The sequence below is a fragment of the Delphinus delphis genome, chromosome 7 (assembly GCF_949987515.2).
Source record: "Delphinus delphis chromosome 7, mDelDel1.2, whole genome shotgun sequence".
In the NCBI taxonomy this organism is placed as follows: Eukaryota; Metazoa; Chordata; class Mammalia; order Artiodactyla; family Delphinidae; genus Delphinus; species Delphinus delphis.
This window is the reverse complement of record NC_082689.1, coordinates 34450950-34473222: the sequence shown is the minus strand read 5'-3', so window position 1 is coordinate 34473222 and position 22273 is coordinate 34450950. Positions and strand designations below refer to the sequence as shown.

General features: G+C 36.2%; 2 protein-coding genes across 8 annotated transcripts in view; one reads left to right on the top strand and one right to left on the bottom strand.

The window, feature by feature from the left end:
- Window positions 1-5760, bottom strand: part of HYCC2 (hyccin PI4KA lipid kinase complex subunit 2) — a 73383-nt gene extending 67623 nt beyond the window's left edge. For 4 of the 6 annotated variants that reach the window (XM_060016325.1, XM_069540842.1, XM_069540843.1 and 1 more), the window contains exons 1-2: window positions 5709-5754; window positions 4870-4903 (exon numbers count right to left, since the gene is read on the bottom strand). The gene's annotated coding sequence lies outside the window, so the exon portion shown is untranslated. Of the gene's footprint in view, window positions 1-4869; window positions 4904-5708 lie in introns of all 6 variants that reach the window. The other 2 variants (XM_060016326.1, XM_060016324.1) reach the window with 2 other exon arrangements.
- A 194-nt stretch (window positions 5761-5954) lies between these two features.
- On the top strand, window positions 5955-15979 carry NDUFB3 (NADH:ubiquinone oxidoreductase subunit B3). 2 transcript variants are annotated; one of them, XM_060015600.1, is made up of 3 exons: window positions 5955-6163; window positions 11914-12055; window positions 15688-15979. In XM_060015600.1, exons 2-3 carry the CDS (start codon window positions 11916-11918, stop codon window positions 15842-15844), a joined length of 297 nt encoding a protein of 98 aa, XP_059871583.1. In that variant the 5' UTR covers window positions 5955-6163; window positions 11914-11915; the 3' UTR covers window positions 15845-15979. The 2 variants fall into 2 exon arrangements, with proteins under 2 accessions (XP_059871583.1, XP_059871584.1); XM_060015601.1 differs by lacking the exon at window positions 5955-6163 and adding an exon at window positions 7339-7494.
- The last annotated feature ends 6294 nt before the right edge of the window (window positions 15980-22273 follow it).

The window sequence follows — 22273 nt, the reverse complement described above, 5'->3', positions numbered from 1 at the left end:
GGTACAGGTTTTTGTGTGAATGTAAGTTTCAATTTCTCTGGAATAAATGCTCAATAGTGCAACTGCTGGACTGTACAACTCTGTTTTTAAAGAAACTGAAGCTATAAATGGCGGAGCTGGGATTCTAATCTAGATATCTGCCTCTAGGTCCTAACTCTTCACACAATTTCCAGTGGTTGTAGAAATTGAGAGAAGTAAATACAAAGGTAGAGTCAACAGAATACAGCATCGCTCAGATGAGGGGTATATGAATAAAGTGTCAAAGATAACACCAGGTTCCAGCTTCAGCACATTAGACAGATGACAAAATACGAATTCACTTTTATATATACTGTATTTGAGGTATCTGTAGGTCATCCTCAACTAGCAGGCAATTAGATTTATAGAATAGGAACCAGAGATTAAGAAAAAGCTCTGGATTAGAGATTGATTTGAGTAAATAACATCAGACGGACAGCGTACAGAACGACAAAGAGATTTGACAACAGAACCGTGAAGAACAGAAACATTCATTTCCTCTAGTTTTTTACCACAAACAATAAAACAGCAGGTACTGTGACAGACTGCAAATTCATATTAACTTTAGATATTATAGCACATCATGTCTACCATATGAGTTTTACAATCATAGTATAAAGTATAAAGGGAGTAATATATGCTCCCCTCCCCACTCCCTTTTTCATTTAAAAAGAAAGAACTACAAAAGGAATACCTGCTGATTAAAAAGCCTTAATACTACTCCGTATGATACTATAGTGATTATATGTCATTATACGTTTGTCCAAACCCATACAATGTACAACACCAACACTGAACCCTAATGCAGACTATGAACTTTGGGTGATAATGTGTCAACGTAGGCTATTCAATTGTGACAAATGTACTATTCTGTGGGAGATATTAATAATGGGGGGGTCTATGCATATGTGAGAGGGTTTATGGGAAATCTCTGTCCTTTCTACTCAATTTTGCTGTGAACCTAAAACCGCTCTAAAACGTCCAGTAAACAAACAAACAAAAACAATTAAGCCTCAGTATAAAAGAATATGTAAAAAGCATAAGTTTCACTCCCCGCTCAGCATCCAACTCCCTCCACCCATTTTTCAAAAAAATACATGGGGAAAGGAATTCAAGGAGGTAAACTGACAAATCTTAGTAGCTAAATAAGAAGCAAGCAATATCAAGAGTCAAGGGATAGGGACATCACGGGTGGCACTGTGATTAAGAATCTGCCTGCCAATGAAGGAGACACGGGTTCAAGCCCTGGTCCAGGAAGACCCCACATGCCACGGAGCAACTAAGCCCGTGCACCACAACTACTGAGCCTGCACTCTAGAGCCTGCAAGCCACAAGTACTGAGCCCACGAGCCACAACTACTGAGCCTGTGTGCCACAACTACTGAAGCCGGTGCGCCTAGAGCCCGTGCTCCACAACGAGAAGCCACTGCAATGAGAAGCCTGCGCACCGCAATGAAGAGTAGCCCCCACTTGCCACAACTAGAGAAAACCCATGCAAATAAATAAATAAGGGCTTCTCTGGTGGTGCAGTGGTTGAGAGTCCGCCTGCCGATGCAGGGGACACGGGTTTGTGCCCTGGTCCGGGAAGATCCCACATGCCGCGGAGCGGCTGGGCCTGTGAGCCATGGCCACTGAGCCTGCGTGTCCGGAGCCTGTGCTCTGCAACGGGAGAGGCCACAACAGTGAGAGGCCCGCGTACCGCAAAAAGTAAGCAAGTAAATAAATAAATAAATAAAATTGAAGGAAAAAAAAAGAGTCAACGGATAATGTCAATTATACCTCAATGAAAAAAAGCCAAGGATTCCTAATGACAAAAGTGATAGGTAAGTTTGATTCTAACCTTTTTTGAAGTTCAGTTTTTGGAATAGAACAAAATAACTATTATGTAATCCATGCTTTGCCATTTAACAATTTTAGTACCACTTACCATATATATATATATATATATTTTTTTTTTTTGCGGAACACGGGTCTCTCACTGTTGTGGCCTCTCCCATTGCGGAGCACAGGCTCTGGACGCGCAGGCTCAGCGGCCATGGCTCACGGGCCCAGCCGCTCCGCGGCACGTGGGATCCTCCCGGACCGGGGCATGGACCCGTGTCCCCTGCAGCAGCAGGCGGACTCCCAACCACTGCGCCACCAGGGAAGCCCCCACTTACCATATTTTATGACCACATTTTTGGCAGCTGTATTTCAAACTTAGAAAGAACTATAATCCCATAAGTAATCAAAGTCACACCCTTAATATATTACATAATTGAGTTTTTTACTCCTTTCTCCAAAATTAAAGTCTACTCATTTACTTTTTCTCGAAATTGTCTCCATGGCAGACAAATACCCAAACAGAAAGTCTAGGATTCATAAGAATGAACCATGAATTTCTAAACAAGACCTGTGTCAAAGTCAACACATTCACAATTTCAAGTTTTAATATATATTATTTGTTTACAAAAAGATAAATGTATACCTTCATCATATCATAGCAATATTGCAAAAAAACCCTTTTATCAAGAAAACTTCCAATTCTTATTTTCCAATTCTAGTTTAATTTAGTACTAGATAGCTTTCAGAGACATTGAGAGAACAGGTACAAGTAAATATCTGTGCAAGCACAGGTCTGAATTATGAAAGAAATTAGCTTGGTTTATGTAAAGCAGCTAAGTGCCAAGTAAAAAGTAATCCCAACCAAAACATTCAGCACAATTTTTATTTCTGGCAACTTTAGCTCCTGGTTAGAAAATCCATCATCTCAGCTATGACATTAAATGGTGAAAATTTATTGAGCTATAATATATTGATAGATTTAGAAGCCCTTTTTCTCAAGCTAAAACTACTGTTCTGGTTCACACCACAGTGTGAGAGCCTTGAATTAGATCAATGATTCTCAAGTAGAAGCCCATTATAAACCATATCATCCAGGGAATTTTTTTTCCTTCAAAATACATCTGCCTCCCTTCATATTCCCCCTACCACTAAGATTCCACAGGTAAGTGGAGATGATATAGTAGATATGCATGTGTGCCTTTTTTTTTTAACTCCTAGATTATTCTGATATACATGGAACTCTCTCAGAGTTACTCACTTTTATGGAGAATGCCTGAATTAGGTCCAACTCTATTTTTTAACATTGTATCAACAGCAGGCAAAAGGAGCAGAGCTACATAGTGATAAGAGCACAGCAGAAAGCTCTGCAGGTAAGGGGCTGTACTAATAGCAGCCGTAATCTTTCTGTGCCAGCTCCCTCCAGAATCCATTATATATTTTAGACAATGACAAATGTTCAGTTCATCATCCTGAGAAAAGCACACTGTCTACCAGTCAGATAAAAATGTAAAAAGAAGCTATTTGAGACATCAAAAAAACTAAGCCACAGAAAAAGAAAGACAAAAATTCCTCTATTCTTTAAAAGAACATAACAAAGCATTAAAAGAAAAATAACAAAGTATTATTTTGTGCAGCTGTTAATTTGTTTGGAGACTTTCTGCTCATGTTTTATCATTTTAGTTTTTCATTATGTAGCATTGATTTTTCTATTACAAAATTCAGTCAAGCTGAAAATCTTAACCATTCTAGAACCTAATAAACTACAATTAGATGACAAAACTGTATTAAAAAACAATCAAACAATCCTAAATCCATATCGCATGTCAAGATAGCTTAAGAGTTGGATTAAAAAACAAGCTTTCAAAGCCCATTTTAGGGCAAACAATTATACTTCTTTACAGTCATTGTTTCAAATTCCTTATAAACAATACTGAAATGTATCAGAAAAGAGAATTTCTAATGATGTATAAATAATCAGCCAATTATTATTATATTCTAATTTGGACTAGCATTCCTTAAATCACTTGGTAATTTCCTACTCAATGTTCAACTTTATTGCATTCTACAAGGACACCTACTGGCCGTTCAAAATCAGCCATTAGTTCTCTAAGACAACTCTAGTAGGCTGGTTACATAATAAGAAGAAACACATACATACACACACAGAGACACATATACCCTACATGAAAGCAGAGATTTGTTCACAGGTACTCACACTACAGAACTGCACCTAAAACAGAAGCAGAACTGTTCTTTGGACTGAGAGTATTATTCTTGCCAAAAGATAAAACGACCAAGAATGAAACACCAAGTATCAAAATTTTTATCTGAAACACTGATAAATATCTCAGTATGCTAAACATTTCAGAACAAACTCTAATGATCCAGCTCTCTTTACCAAATGACATATAGAAAAAAATTTTTTTTTCAATTTAGTTTCTGGGATACACTAATATAAATTATCAATAATAGAAAAAAATCACATTTTAGAAAGTTTTTCTGACATGCAGTATTAAAATAAGCTCAGGAAAATGATACACTTGTTAATAAATACTACATGAGTCTTTATCTTCTAAGCTAAAGGCAACATTTCAATCAGCTCACATTTTAGAAATTTATAACACTTCCTTTAAAACTGCTTTCCAGTGAGCTATAAAATCAAGTTTTTAATGTAGTCTGTCATTCCATAATACACACTGAATGGAATTCCTATTTTAATTCTGTATTTCATTGCGCAAATAATGAATTATAAAAACTTAGAAAAAACATGATAATCTACAATTAATTATGTCTGTAAATACATTTTACCTCTACCGGAGAGGTTCAAAGAACATACTTTTTAAATCTAAGAAATAAATAATTCAAACTGGTTTCTCAGACTCATAGAGCAAATTTCTTAAAAAGACGACTCTCCCTCCACCAAAACCAGACCACCACATAATTTTCACAGTCTCTAACATCCACAATATTTAGGGGGTAAAAAAATCTACCAACTAATTTTCTAGTCATTTTCCAACTTGCACTTACCTCCTACTATAGATTTTTGAGGGTCTCCACTTCCCTGAAGATTAAAAGAAAAAAAAAAAGATTTGTAGTCAGCCTTGACCATCAAAACAAATAAATTCACGAACTACAAAACGTGAACCTGGCCACGCTCATCTCAGACTAACACATCTCTCAACCCAAGTCCATATGTGGGATAAGCTCTTCGTGACTACTCTATCCTTCATGCTTCCTCGCCCACAGAGCCGGCCGGGGTACAAAACAGTCAAACAAACGAAAAAACTATCCTCACACATCAAGAGGTTGCAAGACCTCCGTTTCCAGGAGGGGCAACCTGATTGTTTGGGTAAATAACGGTCAAGGATTACATAATATACAGCTACGAAGACTTTCAACGATCTGGCCGCCAATAAATATCTTTCTTCTCCGCTTCCTCCGTTCCCACCCTGAGAAACGGCCCTAAGAAGAAGCAAGCCCTAGGATTTCTCTCAGGTGCCTGCAATGCCGCGCGTCCTCTTTTCTCTCGGAGCTCCGTGCAAGGAATTCTTCCAGCCCTCACGACGCCGTCTTGCTCCGGCCTCTCTCCCGTCTCCGCCGGCGCCACCGCAGCCCCCCACGCCTGAGGCCCCTACGTCGCCCCGCAGGGCTCAGCCTCCACCCGCCTCGGCTGTCTTCTCCTCACGACCCTCCCAAACTGCTAGCTGGTCTCCTAGAGGTTCCGAAACCACCAACACCCAACACTCTGGCTACCGCCTTCCCAGACCACCCTCGTCAGATCCCCTCTATAGTTCCTGTAGCCGGAGAAGAAGAAAATCCCTCCTATCTGGCACTCCACGTCCCCCAGAGACAGCGCCGCTGCCCACCTGTCACCCCTCTGCCTCTGGCTTCTTACCGCCACCGCCTCCCGCAGCAGCCTGCCAACTGCAGCGCAACAACCGGCCCTCCCATTGGGTGAGTCCACGCTCCAACAACAGCACCGCTGATTGGCAGCAGTATGCCCGCGGCCCTCCCCCTGTGCAGAGTCTAAAGATTCCGGTCTCGAGGAAGGACCACGTTGCTACTTCCCCGCCTTCTGTCCTCCACAGTTTCTCTTACTTCGGTCAGACTCCGGATGCACAGATGTGCGGGGAAAAAGCCCACTTTCAGCCTCCTTCATGTCACCTCCACCTGGTCCAGGAATCTGTGACCCAGGACAAGAATGTTAAATTTCTCCTCTGCTTTCCTGCCGTAAGATACTCGAGGTGACAACTTCCGTTTCCGGTTGCCTCCGGCTGGTGGGTTGAATCTTGAGTGTCCTGAGAGGTCAGATTGCTGTCAGGTAAATAGGGGAGCTGGTGGTAGATCTCTTGATGGGAATGAGAATGAGACTCTACTCCGGGGATTGTCGGAAAGGAGAGACTAAATAGAGAAGGGTGATGACAATGAGTAGCTCAAGAGGGAAGGAGATCGAAGAACTAGCAGGAGAGAACTATGAAGTCCTGGGGTAGTGAGGGGAGGTTGTAGAAGGATGCTGTGAGGATCACTGTGGTTGTTAAGTCCAGATGCTTTTTTTCCTCCTGTGTCACCCGCAACACCCCCCGCCCCCTGTTTTTTGGTTTATCTTTAGTCGAATGAAGGCACAACCGCACTCAAATCGAAAATTTGTAAAATAGGAATACTTGTAATGCCTGTGTCACGAGCATTTATAGTACAGTTTTAAATAAGATTTTTCTGGTATGAAAGTTTATGACACAATGTTAAAAGGGTACAAAATCACATCAATTTTTAGTGTGATTACTATTAAATTGAATATACACGGATACAGGGACTGGAAGGGACACTAAAGGGGAAAACAGTTAATTTGTCTTTTATTTTCTAATGTTCTTATGGTACAGTTTTTTAAATGAGGAGAAATTGGAATATATACTTAAAAGTCTTCGGTAAACTGTGAAATTACATATAGTGTAAGCGGCATTACCCTTTTATTTCCTTCTTAGGGAAAGTATGCCAACACTGTTCCTGTACTAGAGCCAGCTCCCGTTAGTGGAGGTTGATAGCCAACAAACTTGTAGGTTCACTCCAAACATAGGTAGATAGAAGGAGCTGAAAAAAAATTCATGATTACATGCTTTTTCCTTGTTGAACTTATTTCCTTGCTGTTCTTGTTTGAAAAGCTCTGAAAGGGAAATAATCACCTCTTGTTGAGTCCTTGGCACGATTTAAGTCACTTTATCTAATTTTAGTTTTTATTGTGATGTATACATAACAGAAGGCTGTATAAAACATAAGTACATTTTTAAGAATTATAATTAAGCAAACACTTGATCACCACCCCTCAGGTTAGGAAATAAAGCATTGCCAAAAACTTAAATATGCATTCTCAGCAGAGGTGATTGCCTTTTAAGGAGGTAAAAAATCGTTCTTGTTGGGTGGGGGTGAGAGGGCAAAAAAACCCTTAGATAATACAATAGTTTGTGGCCCTCCAAAGAGCCATAGTACATAAACTGTGGTATTAAATTTTCATGTGGAGGGGTAGGGTGAGAACATGATTAGGGGAAAAAAAAGGCTTAAGAAAGCACCTTTGGGGTACAGTAATTACAATACGTTGAAAAACACTGCCTTAGAAGCTCCCTGAATGAGTTTCTGTGATTCCATCTCCTCCAGCAAGAGGTAACCAGCATCCTAACTTGTAATAATCATTTACTTGTTTCACTTAAATTTTTTTTCCTAGAAAATGAATTGTTAGGTTTTTCCATTTATATCAATGGGATTCAAAGTGTGTATTTTTTTCTGACTCACCCCTTGCTCAATCTTATATTTGTGAAATTCATTCATACTTTTGCATGTTGTTTTTCGTTGTGTAATATTCCATAATTAATCCATTCCATAGTTGGACATTTGAGTTGTTTACAGTTTGGGGCTAGCATAAATAATATGGCTAGAAAGATTTTTTTTTTCATCGTGTGTTTGGCAGTTTTGTGGAATTTTTATTTTAACAGTTTTTCCACCTGATTCTCTTGCATTCTTTTTTTTTTATTTATTTTTTATTTTTTTTGGCTGCGTTGTGTCCTCATTGCTGCACGCGAGCTTTCTCCAGTTGTGGCGAGCCGGGGCCACCCTTTGTTGCGGTGTGTGGGCTTCTCATCGTGGTGGCTTCTCTTATTGTGGAGCGCGGGCTGTAGGTGCGTAGTTGCAGCACACAGGCTTCAGTAATTGTGGCTTGCAGACTCTAAAGCGCAGGCTCATTAGTTGTGGTGCACGGGCTTAGTTGCTCCGCGGCATGTGGGATCTTCCCGGACCAGGGCTCAAACCCATGTCCCCTGCACTGGCAGGCAGATTCTTAACCACTGTGCCACCAGGGAAGTCCCTATATATTTGCCTGTTGATTATAAAATATATCTGTTATACAGATGCAAGAGTTTCTCTAGAGCAGCACTGTCTAGTGCAAATATAATACAAACCGCATGTTATTTAAAAATGTCTAGTAGCCATATTAAAAAGGTAAAAAGAAACATAAAATTAATTTTAATAATGTATTTTATCTAACCGAGTGTATATATTCAAAATATTATAATTTTAAGGTGTAATCAGTATTAAAAGTTATTAACGAAATATTTTACATTTTCTTCACGCTGTCTTCAAAAGTGATGTGTTTTACAGAATATGCTGTTTCCATAAATGCAAACACTTGATCTGCATTTATATTTCATAAAATTTACAGTTGATAAAGCAGCTTTGCATGCCCAGTTTGTACCAAACACACTTTAAAATTTTCCAATAACTGGTTTGAAAATCCGTTTTGAAATTTAAATTAATTAAAATTAAATAAAAATTTTTAGTTCCCCAGTTGCATAGGCCACATTTAGGGAGCTAGTGGCTACCATATTGGACAGTGCAGATCTAGAGTATATATGCAGTACCTATGACTGGAATTGCTAGGCCGTAAGATATTCAAATGTTTAACTTTTCTAGGTCATACCAAACAGTTTTTTATAGTGGTTTTGTTAAATCACATTCTCACCACCTGGGTGTGAAACTGGAAGGCACATCATCACAATGTGTTTTCCCCAATTTTCACAATCTTGCAAGGTAGGTTTTAACCTCATGTTAGATGAAGAAACTGAAGTTGAGCAAGATTTAAATGATTTGCACAGGATTTTACAGCTATTAATGGTGCATTCAGGGTTTGATGCCGGATCTGTACAGCACCAAAGTCTGCACTTCAGTAGGATTCCAAACTCTTCCTTCAAGTGATCAGGATATCATTGTTTGATTTATGGCTATTCTGAAGTAGAAATAATTTTTAGGAGAAAATGAAGCTTCCCTAAAAATAGTGTTGTTCAACTTTTTGTTCTTCTTGAAAAGTCATTAAAATATTTAGTAAATGCCCATGAAGAGACTCTTACTGAAATATTTTAATTAGATAGAAGAGAAAATACATTGAATTTATTAAAGGAAATTTGTTTAGGAGAAATGAGTATAGGTATACTTTCATGTTTTTTTTTTCAAAGATATATCTTCCAAATTACTTAATATTTTGAGCATAGTAGTATTGTAACTTTGAGATAGCCTTCATACCATGGTAATATTTCAATTTTCATTTTCAAAATCAAGCTGTTTAATCAAAAACGTTTGACCTTTGTTTTGTATTCTCTTCCAAGTACATTGATACTCAAGTACGTTTAATGTTCTAGAATTGACATTTGCCAAAATAAGGGTTTTCTTGTAATCTAAAGATTTTTGGAATGAAACATTATTTTAAAAATATTTTTTGGAAAACATAGAAGAAGCCAACACTTTATCATTATAATTAAATGCTTCTAGAAGTCTTTCTTTTGTGATAATGTATTGAATCTCAAAAGTCAGACTGAAATCTGAAACCACAATTTGTTTCCTTTATATTATTGAATCCACCAAATAATAATGAAATAATGGATTAAATGTTTCATTCAAAGTTGTGAATGTTGTAGTTTTAACTTGTGTTTGGTAGGTGTTCATTTTTATTCTCTTTTAAATGTGAAAATCATCAACATAATGTTTTTTGATATCTTAACATGTCTATAAATAAAAATATTAAATGTTGGCTAATTTGTCGGAATTACTATGTACAGTTTTGTCCCCCATATTCTGGGAACTATTGTTTAATGAAATGAGCACTTCACATAATGTGTCTTTAGTATACACTATCTAATAATTACCTCTGTCTTCTAAAATTCAGTGTAAGAATCCTGCCTTATTATTGGACTTGTTTATAGTTATAAATGCAGACAAAGTGGTAATAATTATTTGGTTTGGTTTTATTTCTGGAAAGCGGTGATTATAGAATTGCTACTGCTAACCTTATACAAATTACAGTATAGCATTATTAATTCATACCCTGTTAATTTGAAATTTGTAACAATATAACGGGACTGAGCTCAAGTTTACTTTTGTATTATCTATAAAAATAACACTAGAATACTGAAATCTTTATATACCCATTGGGGGCATATTTTATTAAAGCAAATTTATCGATTAAAAAGGGGTCCTAAGGACTCTGTTAATGGAAGAGTATGTTAAAAAAAGAGAATACTTACACTTAATATATGTATATCTGTATCAGTTTGCTGTACACATGAAACTAACACAACATTGTAGATCAACTACATTTCAATAAAAATTAAAAAAAAAAAGTGTGTTGATCTACATCAAGAGTTAGCAAACTAGGGACTTCCCTGGTGGCACAGTGGTTAAGAATCCACCTGCTAATGCAGGGAACATGGGTTTGAGCCCTGGTCTAGGAAGATCGCACATGCCACGGAGCAGTTAAGCCTGTGAGCCACAACTACTGAGCCTGCGCTCTGGAGCCCGCGAGCCACAGCTACTGAAGCCCATGCACCTGGAGCCTGTGCTCTGCAAAAAGAGAAGCCACTGCAATGAAAAGCCCACACACTGCAAGAAAGAGTAGCCCTCGCTCGCCGCAACTAGAGAAAGCCCGTGCACAACAATGAAGACCCAATGCAGCCAAAAATAAATAAATAAATTTATTTATTAAAAAAAAAAAAGAGTTAGCAAACTACAGCCTGCTGGCCAAATTCAGCCCGTTGCCTGTTTTTATGTAGCCAGTGAGTTAAGAAGGGTTTTTACAGATGAACATTTGCAATCAATTTGATACTAAGGAACACTAAACTTTGAGCTCCAGTTAAGCAAAATGTTATCCCCCCAAAAAGGAATTGCATTTTTTCATCAGAAGACTTGTATTATAAAAAATTATACTTAGTTGTTATATTTTGAATTTTATCAATAAATATTTATGGAAATTTGTTTTTTCTCCTGTTATATAAAGTACCTACATAATAACCTTGATTTCACCTCTTGGCCAACAAAGCCTAAAATATTTTACTATGTGACTCTTTACAGAAAAAGTTCATGTGATCCATATGTATTAACCACAGTAATACCGCATTTTAAAGAATCATCTGAAGAAAGCACGTAACAAAACTATGTACAACATTTTTGTTATAGATATTCATGCATTACGAAAGACTGAAAAGAAGGAAACAGTTATTGCTTAAAAGTTAGGAGCAAGGGCTCTGAAATGAAACTGCAGTGTTCAAAACCCAATTGTACCATTAACTATTTTTGTTGCCTTCAGAAAGTTACTTATTTTCTTGGAGCCTCATTGTCTTCATCTATAAAATGGGGATAATAATAGTAATTTAAGTTCAAAGAGTTGTTTTAGGAATAATGTGGAGTCAAGACAGTTAAAGCACTTTATCATAGTGCACCTGGCACATAGGGCATGGTAAATATTTGCTCTTATTATAATGAAGAAAGAAACCAAATAGTAAATGGTTATCTCTTAGTGATGGGATTACCGATTATTTTTCTTTTTTATATTTTGCATATGTATATTTCCAAACTGTGAACATATACTAGTTATGTAAAGAGACACTGTTTTATAAAATTTCTTAGCTTCGAATTTTCAAGTATTTATATTGCTTTTCTTTTTAAAACATTAAAATTTTACCTTAAAACATAAATAGTAAACTTGGGTATTTGATATCTACAATATATATATTTCTCCCTTAAATTAATCTTTTCCTGTAGACATGGCCCATGGACATGGACATGAACATGGTCATAGTAAAATGGAACTTCCAGATTATAAACAATGGAATATAGAAGGGACACCGTTAGAAACTGTCCAGGAGAAGCTGGCTGCACGAGGGCTAAGGGATCCATGGGCCCGGTAAGAATAATTAAATAATTTAAATAGAACTTATCCTAGAGAAGCAGTATCTATGTTCCTTTTCAATGTATTCTCTTTTTAAAAAAATCATTAAAAATGGCCTTTTACATTTAAGTTTTAAAATCAGCTTTATTAAAATACCACTTATATACAGTAAAATTCACCCCACTTTAAGTGTATCAGTCCATGAGTTTTGACAGATGTGTGCAGTTACCTGTGCAGTTATGTGACTACCACCACAATCATGGTGCAGAATATTTCTAGAATACCAAAAAGTTCCCTGATGATCCTTTGCACTCAGTGCTATCCTACCCCTGGTTCCTGGCAACCCTTGATCTGCTTTTTCAATTGCAATCATACAGTCTGTAGTTTTTGTTCTGGCCACTTTCACTTATCATAGTGCTTTTGAGACTTATGTGCATTGTTAACTTATATCCATAGTCCCATCCTTTTTTATTGCTGAGTACTACTCCATTGTATGCATATACCTCATTTTGTTTACTGTTCACCAGTTGATGACCATCTGGCTTGTTTCCAGTTTTTGGCTATTATGAGTAAAGTTGCTTTAAACATTCAAGTACAAGTCTGTGTGAACATATGCTTTCATTTCTCTTGGGTAAATACCTAACAGTGGGATTTCTGAATCTTTTGAAAAGTGTATTTTTTTAAATAAAAAACTGCCAAACTGTTTTACAAAGTGGTTGTACCATTTTGCATTCCCACCAACAATACATGAGAATTTCAGTTGCTCAATGTCCTCATCAATACTTCAGCCTTTTAATTTTAGCCATTCTAGTGAATGTGATAGAAATATTTCTTTGGGTTTTAATTTGCATTTCCATGAAGAATGAAGATGACAAGAATCTTTTCATATGCTTATTTGTCATTTGTATATTTTCTTTGGTTTAATGTTTATTCAGATCTTTTGCCCATTCTATTTATCAGAGTGTTTGTCTTTTATTGAATTATAAGAGTTGTCTATATATTTTAAATATAAGTCCTTTATCAGATAAAAGTTTTGCAGATGTTTTTCCCAGAGTGTGGCTTATCTTTTCATTTTCTTTTTTTAAAATAAATTTATTTATTTGTTTGTTTGTTTATTTATTTTTGGCTGCGTTGGGTCTTCGTTGCTGCACGCAGGCTTTCTCTAATTGCAGTGAGCGGGGGCCACTCTTCATTGTGGTGCGCAGGCTTCTCATTTCGGTGGCTTCTCTTGTTGCACAGCACAGGCTCTAGGCGCGCAGGCTTCAGTAGTTGTGGCATGCAGCCTCAATAGTTGTGGCTTGCAGGCTCTAGAGCACAGGCTCAGTAGTTGTGGCACACAGGCTTAGTTGCTCTGCAGCATGTGGGATCTTCCTGGACCAGGGATCGAACCCGTGTCCCCTGCATTGGCAGGCAGATTCTCAACCACTGTTCCACCAGGGAAGTCCCTCTTTTCATTTTCTTAATGATGTCTTTAAAAGAGTTTTAAATTGTGCTGAAGTCCCAATTTAGCATTTTTTTCTTTTATGGTTTGTGCTTTTTGCATTCTAAGATTTTCTCCTAATCTTCTGGAAGCTTTTATAGTGTTCTTTCTTACATTGAGGCATATGATCTATTTGAGTTAATTTTTATGTCATATGAGGTAAGGATGAAGGTTAATGTTTTTGCATATGGACCTCCAGTTGATCTAGCACCATATATTAAAAGACTGTCTTTCCCCATTAATTGACCTTGACACCATTGTCAAAAGTCAGTTGACAATATCTGTACAGTCTACTTCTGGATTCTTTTCTGTTACCCTGATCTATATATCTATTTTATGTCAATACCACACTGTCTTCAAATCAGGTAGTATAAAATAAGATGTCCAACTTTAAAAAAAAATTGTTTTAGCTATTCCAAGTTCTTGTATTTATATATAAATTTTAGAATGAGCTTTTCAGTTTCTATAAAAAGCCTACTTGGAATTTAATTGGGATCACCTTGAATCTATAGCTCAATTGAGAATAACTGCTGTCTTATCAATATTGTCTTCCAGTCCATGAACAGTTTAGATCCTCTTTAATTTTCTCAGCAGTGTTCTTACAGTCTTGTACATATTTTGTTCAATTTATCCTGACTTATTCCGTATTTTTTATGCTATTGTAAACAGTATTTTTAAACTTCAGTTTCCAGTTGTTCATTGCTAATATATAAAAATATAATTGCTTTTTATATATTGAATTTGTATCTTGTTACCTTGTTAAATTCACTTTTTAGTTCTAGCAGACGTTTCTTACAGATTCCTTAGAATTTACTTCATAGAAGATCATTTCGTCTACGAAGACGTTACTTTTTTTTTGATCTATAACCTTTTAATTTCTTTTTCTTGCATTATTGCATGGGCTAACATTACTAGTATAATGTTGAATAAAAGTGGTGTATTTGAACATCCTAGCTTTATTCCTAATTGGGGAAAGCATTCAACCTTTCATCATTAAGTGTAATGTTAGTTGTAGGATGTTCAGAGATGCCTTTCATCAAGTTGAGGAATTTCTCTTCTATTCCTGGGTTACTATGAGTTACTATTATTATTGTTACTAATAGGTGTTGAATTTTGTTAAATGCTTTTTCTACATCTATTAAGGCGCTCACCTCTGTTTTTATTCTGTTAATATGGTGAGTTAATTTTATTCATTTTCAGGTGTTATACCAATCTTGCATTCTTTTGAGGTAAACCCTACTTCATCGTGATATATTATCCTTTTAAATATTGCTGCATTCAATTTTCTAAAATTTTGTTACGAATATTTGCATCTATGTTGATGAGGAATATTAATCTGTAGTTTTCTTCTAATGTCTTTGTCTGGTTTTGGTGTCTTAAATTAGATTTGATTAGCTTTTGTAAGTCAGATTTTTAGAGTTAAGTGGGTTTTGTTCTTTAAAACATGATTTTTTTCCACTCATTTATCCTTACCTGCGAGAGAAGACTTTTTTTCACTAGAGCGCTCTGATTTGTTTCCTTCTCTGTTCAGGATACTCAAAAGAATGATTGCCAGAGCATGAAATTAGTCTACTAAAGTTCTGGCTTCTATGACAGGGAAAATCAATGATCCTCTTGAATAGTAATAGTATTATCGAGTGTTATGTACTCTTTGTGCCAAAATACATCATACATTACTCTGTTTAATCTTTATAATAACGCTATAAGGTAAATAGTAATCGTTATTGAGTAGAAGAAACAGGCCTCAACAGGTTAAGTAACTTGCCGAGCCTAAGTTGTGTATCTAGTATGGCAGAGCAAAGATTAATACCCAGATCTCTTAACTTCCTCTTTCCATGAAGCTGTAATGACTAGTATGAGCAAAGCTACACAACTGACCTGTGATGGATAGGCCAAGGTGAGCCTTGCATTTGAGAATTCTGTAAAATCCTGAGTATTATGACTGTGAAATATGAAATCATCAAGTGTTTTTTCTTGTATTTCATGTACGAAATGTGGGCATATAGATCTAATTATCTTATGCCAAAGAAAGATTCCTATTGTGATCCACTTAGATTATCTTATATAAGGTTGCATTTAAGTCTGTTAGAAAGATGAAATCAAATATATTTTACTCAATGAATGTGTGTCATATGTGAATATAATTTTCCCCTTTTTTTTCCTCTAGCAATGAAGCTTGGAGATACACGGGTGGCTTTGCAAATAATGTTTCCTTTGTTGGTGCATTATTAAAAGGATTCAAATGGGGATTTGCTGCATTTGTGGTAGCTGTAGGGGCTGAATATTACCTGGAGTCCCAGAAAAAAGATAAGAAGCATCACTGAAGATAATACCTGGAATTATCTTTTAATGTCTTCTTAACTCTCTTATAAAAAGAAGATTTCTTCACTGTAGCCTACTCATCTGTGTGTTTGTTCCTTACTTGGTTCTAGTAAGATTTAATAAAGTAAGAGAACATGTTCCAGTCTGCTTTGTCATTCTTTAAAAAAAAAAAAGTGTCTCCAGCCATATCAGATTTGGTTTGGAATACTTGGGGGGTTGAGCACTGGCAGCAGTCCATTCTGCAAATAGCAGACAGCCAGCGTGTATTTGAACAAATGGGTATGTTCTAATAGTTTTTTTTTTTCTTTAAGTTTTAAAATTGTGATAAAATTTGCCATCTTGTTTTTAAGTGAACAGTCAGTGACATTAAATATATTAATAATGTTATGCTACCATCACCACCATCCGTCTCCATAACTCTTCTCATCTTTTAAAACTGAAAGTCTATGCCCATTAATTAATAACCCCTCATTCTGCCTTCCCCTCAGCCTCTGGCAACCATCATTCTACTTTCTGTCTCTGTGATTTTTGACTACTCTAAGTACCTCATAAGTAGAATCATTCAGAATCTGTCTTTTTGTGACTGGCTTATTTCATTTCACATAATGTCCTCAAGGTTCGTCTGTGTTGCGTGGGTCAGAATTTCCTTTCTTTTTAAGGCTGAATAATATTCCATTTTATGTACATACCACACTTTGCTTATCCATTCATTCATTGATGGACACTTGGGTTGCTTCCACATTTTAGCTGTTGTGAATAATACTGCTATGAACATAGGTGTACTCTAACAGATTGTTTTTTTTTTTGACTGTACCTTGCGGCATGTGGGATCTTAGTTTCCCGATCAGGGATTGAACCCGTGCCCCCTGCCATGGAAGCACGGAGTCTTAACAACTGGACCACCAAAGAAGTCCCCAGATTTTTATTTTTAATTTATAAAATATTTTTAACAATATTTATTTATTTGGCTGCGTCAGGTCTTAGTTGCAGCACGTGAGATCTTCATTGCAGCATGCGGAATCTTTCCTTGCGGTGTGTGGGCTTCTCTCTAGTGTGGCGTTCAGACTCCAGAGCGTGTGGGCTCAGTATTTGTGGCACACGGGCTCTCTAGTTGTGGTGCATGGGCTCTAGAGCGCACAGGCTCAGTAGTTGCAGTGCACGGACTTAGTTGGCCCGTGGCACGTGGGATCTTTAGTTCCCTGACCAGGGATCGAAACTGCATCCCCTGCATTGGAAGGCTGGACCACCAAGGAAGTCCCCAGATTTTTTTTTAATAAATTTATTTATTTTTGGCTGCATTGGGTCTTCATTGCTGTGCGTGGGCTTTCTCTAGTTGCAGAGAGCCGGGGCTACTCTTCGTTGCAGTACACGGGCTTCTCTTGCTGCGGAGCACGGGCTGTAGGTGCGTGGGCTTCAGTAGTTGTGGCTCGCGGGCTCTAGAGCACAGGCTCAGTAGAGCATTCTTTTCAAATGAACATGGAACATTTACCACAACAGACTATATTCTGGGCCATAAAACTATATTTAAGAGGATTGAAACAACACGAAGTATATTCTTAGACCATGAAGAAATTAGACTAAAAATAACATCTGAAAAATCTACAAGTATTTGGAAATTGGACAGCACACTTGTAAATACCCTCTGCTCAAAAAAGTGTAGGTATATTAGAAAATACTTTAACTGAACAAAATGAAAACACAAATAGCAAAATTTGTGACATGCAGCAATAAGATTGATCTCTAGCTAGACTGATGAGAAAAAAGACACAAATTAGGAATACTAGTAATGAAAGAAGAGACATCACTGCAGATCCCTTAGAGACATTAAAACAACAATGAAACAATATTTATTGGCAACTTTATGCAAATAAACTTTGATGAAATTGGCTACATCCTTGTGAGACAAACTACCAAATCTCACTAAAGCAGTAAATAACCTGAATAGCCATATATATATTAAAGAAATTGAATCTCTGGTTAATTGTAAATTCATTTGCTGGGTTAGGTAGCAAAAAGATGGAAAGTGCAGTGCTTCATACATTAATAGTAGAGAATAACAGTAGTTTTGTTCTCAAATCTTAGAATTGATTTTTCTTATCCATCTATATTTGCTGGAAGCAAGAAGTAAAGTTTTTGTTATATTTTAATTTGAAAATTATTGCCTGAATACCTTAGGAGTTGCAAAGCATACAAACGACTGTCATCTTAGCTGTTGCCATTACTTGAACTAGAACCAATTAAATGTGATACTCGTTCTTAAAATGACCAAAGTACATTTGAGAGTAATGCTAATTATGTGTCTGCTAGCCTTATGAATAAGCACTGTAGATGATTATTAAAAGGGTTATTAGCCCTTTTCTGTATGTTGGCCAAGTTCATAGTAAAGTAACAAAACCTAAGATGGCATAGCTAGTAAGTTCTAGAGTTAGATTTGAATCCAGGTTGGACTCCACAGCCCATAGTTACCACTAAATTATGTTACCTATCATGTTGTATCTGATAACTACTATAAGATGCCATAAAATTATCGTTTTGCATCTTTTCTCAGTGCTACTTTCTAATTACGCTTGAAGTAAACAGTAGGGATTTAAAAAAATCTAAAATATGGCATGTAATATTTTATGACAAAGAAAATAATGAATACAGTCATTTTACTGTATACTTGTAGTTTGAAGGGAACTCTGTTTTGATACACCTAATGAAACAGATTTAGACATTTTTTTAAAGTAACATGAGGACTTTGGAGAGACAAGTTGGCACAGAAAATGTGTACAAAGACAAAACCATGGAAAGAATAAGAATTTATCCAAGTGGGCAATGAATATGATGGAAGAAACAAATTAGAAGAAAATAAAAAAGGAAAAGAAGGGGTTGTAGGATTATGGACCTGATGAAAGCAGCAGAGACAAGCAGAACTTGCACAATAGGATGTATTTACAATCATCCACTCGCTGCTTCAATCAAATATAGACCTTAATGATACTGTAAAAAGGAAGGTACTTTACATTGGGTTTTAACACAGTCAGTCTACATATTAACATAAATTTGTTTAAGTTTGGAGAGAGAGGTCATTGGCAAGGCTTGCTTGGTTAGGGACTAGATAAAACTATTCCAGTAGAAATAAATTGAGTCTTACCCTTCATTCTTCTCTTTTTCTTCCCTATCACTGATCATATTTGTCATTTTTCTTTTTAAAAATTTGGGTATCAGAGACTAGACAGACATTTTCTAACACGGTGGTTCCCCAAATGGGATACACACAACTCATGGGATGTGCGAGACTATGCATTGATGTGAGAAGAGAATAAACTTAAACATATTTATTTTCATGTTTAATAAAAATGAATTCAATTTTGCTAATGTTTAACGTACAGACAGTGGGGTTTTCCCTTATTTGGTGGCTACCAAGTGATCACATAGAATTGTTGGTAACTAAGGTATCCTGAGGGAAAAGTGGGAGTTCTGCCCTCCAAAGGGGAGAACAAAGGGACTTTTCAGTGGATTGCTACAGATTGTACTTTATGTGTACTTGGTTCTTGGAATGTATTATCTACTAGTTTTACTAAACTAAACTTCATGGGGTGAGTAAGTGCCTTAAAAAGATTTTTTACAAAGAAGCTGCTAATAGTGATATGCATGAACAAGCAAACAAGAAGAAAATAAGTTATGAACTCTTCATCAGTAACATTACCAGGTAAATTACAATGAGCTAACCATGAAGAAAAAGTCAACCAAAAAAAAAAAAAAGATCAAAATATGGATTGGACCCACTGTTAGTACAATAAACCTTGCCCTAAGAGTATATAAATCTGATATATTAACTAATGATGGCATGTAGTCCTTTTTTTAAAATATTTATTTATTTGGCTACTCGGGTCTTAGCTGAGGCACGCAGGATCTTCGTTATCACGTGTGGGATGTTTGTTGCAGCATGCGGGATCTTTACTTGTGGCATGTGGAATCTTTAGTTGCTGGCATGCTGGCTCTTAGTTGTGGCATGTGGAATCTAGTTCCCTGACCAGGAATCGAACTCGGGCCCCCTGCATTGGGAGTGCGGAGTCTTAACCTCTGGACCACCAGGGAAGTCCCCATGTAGTCTTCATGATTAGGAAAACATTTAAAATTATGTTTGACAAAAATTACTAAAATCGGGGACTTCCCTGGTGGTCCAGCTGTTAAGGCTCTGTGCTTCCACTGCAGGGGGCCTGGGTTCCGTCCCTGGTCTGAGAACTAAGATCCCACATGCCGAGCGGTAAGGCCAAAAAAATTACTAAAATTGACTGTAGTGATGGTACACATATCTGTGAATATAATAATAACCACTGAATTAAACACTTAAAAAATTGTGTTTAATCTTTGTGTTACCCTTAATTTCTATATTTGTGTATTCTTAATGTCGATGATAGTAGTTACATATTACATATAAAATGTTAAGACAAAGACGGGGATTTAATGTACTTTCTCCTCAGAGTATTCAGCTGTCATTAAAAAATAGCATTCAGAGGACTCATCAGATTTTTAAATTTTTTTTATGTATAGTTTATTATATAAAACCTGGGTAGTTTAGCAACAAAAATTAAATGTTATTTCATGATGGCCTCTCACTCAGTTGGCAACATGAGTTTCAAAATTTGATATAATCCTCATGGATCCTCAGAATCTCTAGAATTTCAAGTTATTCAAATTAAACAGCTATACTATTGAGAGTAGAATCGTCCACTTGTGTCCTAATTTGCCTCAATATCAGTTAGCAGAGAGAAATGGGGTGGTTTTTTTGCTTTTGTTTTTGTTTGGGGTCAGAAAATCAGCTTCAGGAACTCAGAAACTAGACCACACAATGGAAATTGCATTGCCTGCCAATAATTATATTAAAAAGGATCTATTGCAGAGTGTTATTTTAACACATATGTTATATATAAAATATATATTATATACTTTATTTTTATATAGTATTACATTTATCATATATTATAAATATAATATTCAAAATGCTTAACTCATTAAATTATTAAATGCCATATATTGTATTAGATTGAATTAACTTTGACACATATAACAATTTAAAACTGGCTTTAGCTGTTTAAAAACAACAACAAAAAAATTCCTTGTCTCAAGGTCTGTATATTTTTCTGTTGACTCTCACATAAAAAAAATTAAAAAAAAAAAAACTCTTGAAATGTGGCCCCAAGTTACAAAACTACCTAAAAAGGATTGCTAAAGACTTACATTTCTGGAAATCCATTGCAAAATAAGAACATTAAGTACATTTAAGATGTAAATCAGATTTTGTGCCATTTGGAAAAGTCATGTATTTTCATTTTGTGTTTTAAAACTGAAAGAATAATTCTTAATAATGTTCCAAAGAGTGCCCTGCAAAGCAAATTATGACTAGAAAGAAATATTTTACGTTTAGATTTTTACCAGAGTATTTGTAAATTATTAATTAAATCTCATTATAAATAAAGCATTTAATACCCCATGCAAATGTTCCACCTACTTTAATTTTAATTGCTCAGATCCCAAACTGAATTTGGAAATAATAACAGCATTTAACTTGCCTTTTCCTGCTGACTTGATAATTAACCAAACATCTTTCTAAATGTACTTATTTTAAATACATTGGTCAGACATTTTTACTTATTGTAGAAGAGCAAAGGGATTTTTAAAAAATCTTTACATTACACATTTGAATGAATGACACAGTTAAGTGAATGTTTTGTGATTATAGCTCTTCTTGTGTTATATGTATGATATATTTTATTTCATTTATTCTCTATTGCTACAAAATTTCCTGGGAAATACTGCTCAGGGACATAGTACTGAAGGCCAACTTTGGTTCACAGTAACCATGGCAATAGCTGTCCTAAAAATAAAGAGTCCCTGTATCAGCACAGATGGAATCATCTTACTGAGGAAGAATCAGGTTCACAGGCAGTGGTATCACCTGGACCTGGGAATCCCATGTGATAGTAACATGAGGGTTTAATGCAGATAGAAAAGTTTAAAATTAGATCTTATATTTAGACCAGGATTTCTAGTGAAACATAATTAAAAATTTAAACCATATCTGTAGATGCTGTATAAGTTCCAACAAGGAAACATGTCACAATTCATGTATTTAACAATACAGGGAGACTTCCCTGGTGGTCCAGTGGGTAAGACTCTGCACTCCCAATGCAGGGGGCCCGGGTTCAATCCCTGGTCGGGGAACTAGATCCCACATGCATGCCGCAACTAAAGATCTCGCATGCCACAACTAAACATGCCGCAACGAAGATCCCGCGTGCTGCAAGTAAGACCTGGCACAGCCAAAATAAATATAACAAATAAATAAATAAATATAAAAAAAAATACAGAGATTAAACTCAAGGTATTAATTCCTTCATTCATGGCTTATAAATGCTCCCTTATATTTGGCCTGGGTTTATCAG

Bases quoted from the DNA above. Each gene is read 5' to 3' on its own strand.
- NDUFB3 (XM_060015600.1), top strand. From the start codon at position 11,916: ATGGCCCATGGACATGGACATGAACATGGTCATAGTAAAATGGAACTT. The intron at 12,056-15,687 runs GTAAGAATAATT...TTTTTCCTCTAG, and splicing joins CTAAGGGATCCATGGGCCCG to CAATGAAGCTTGGAGATACA.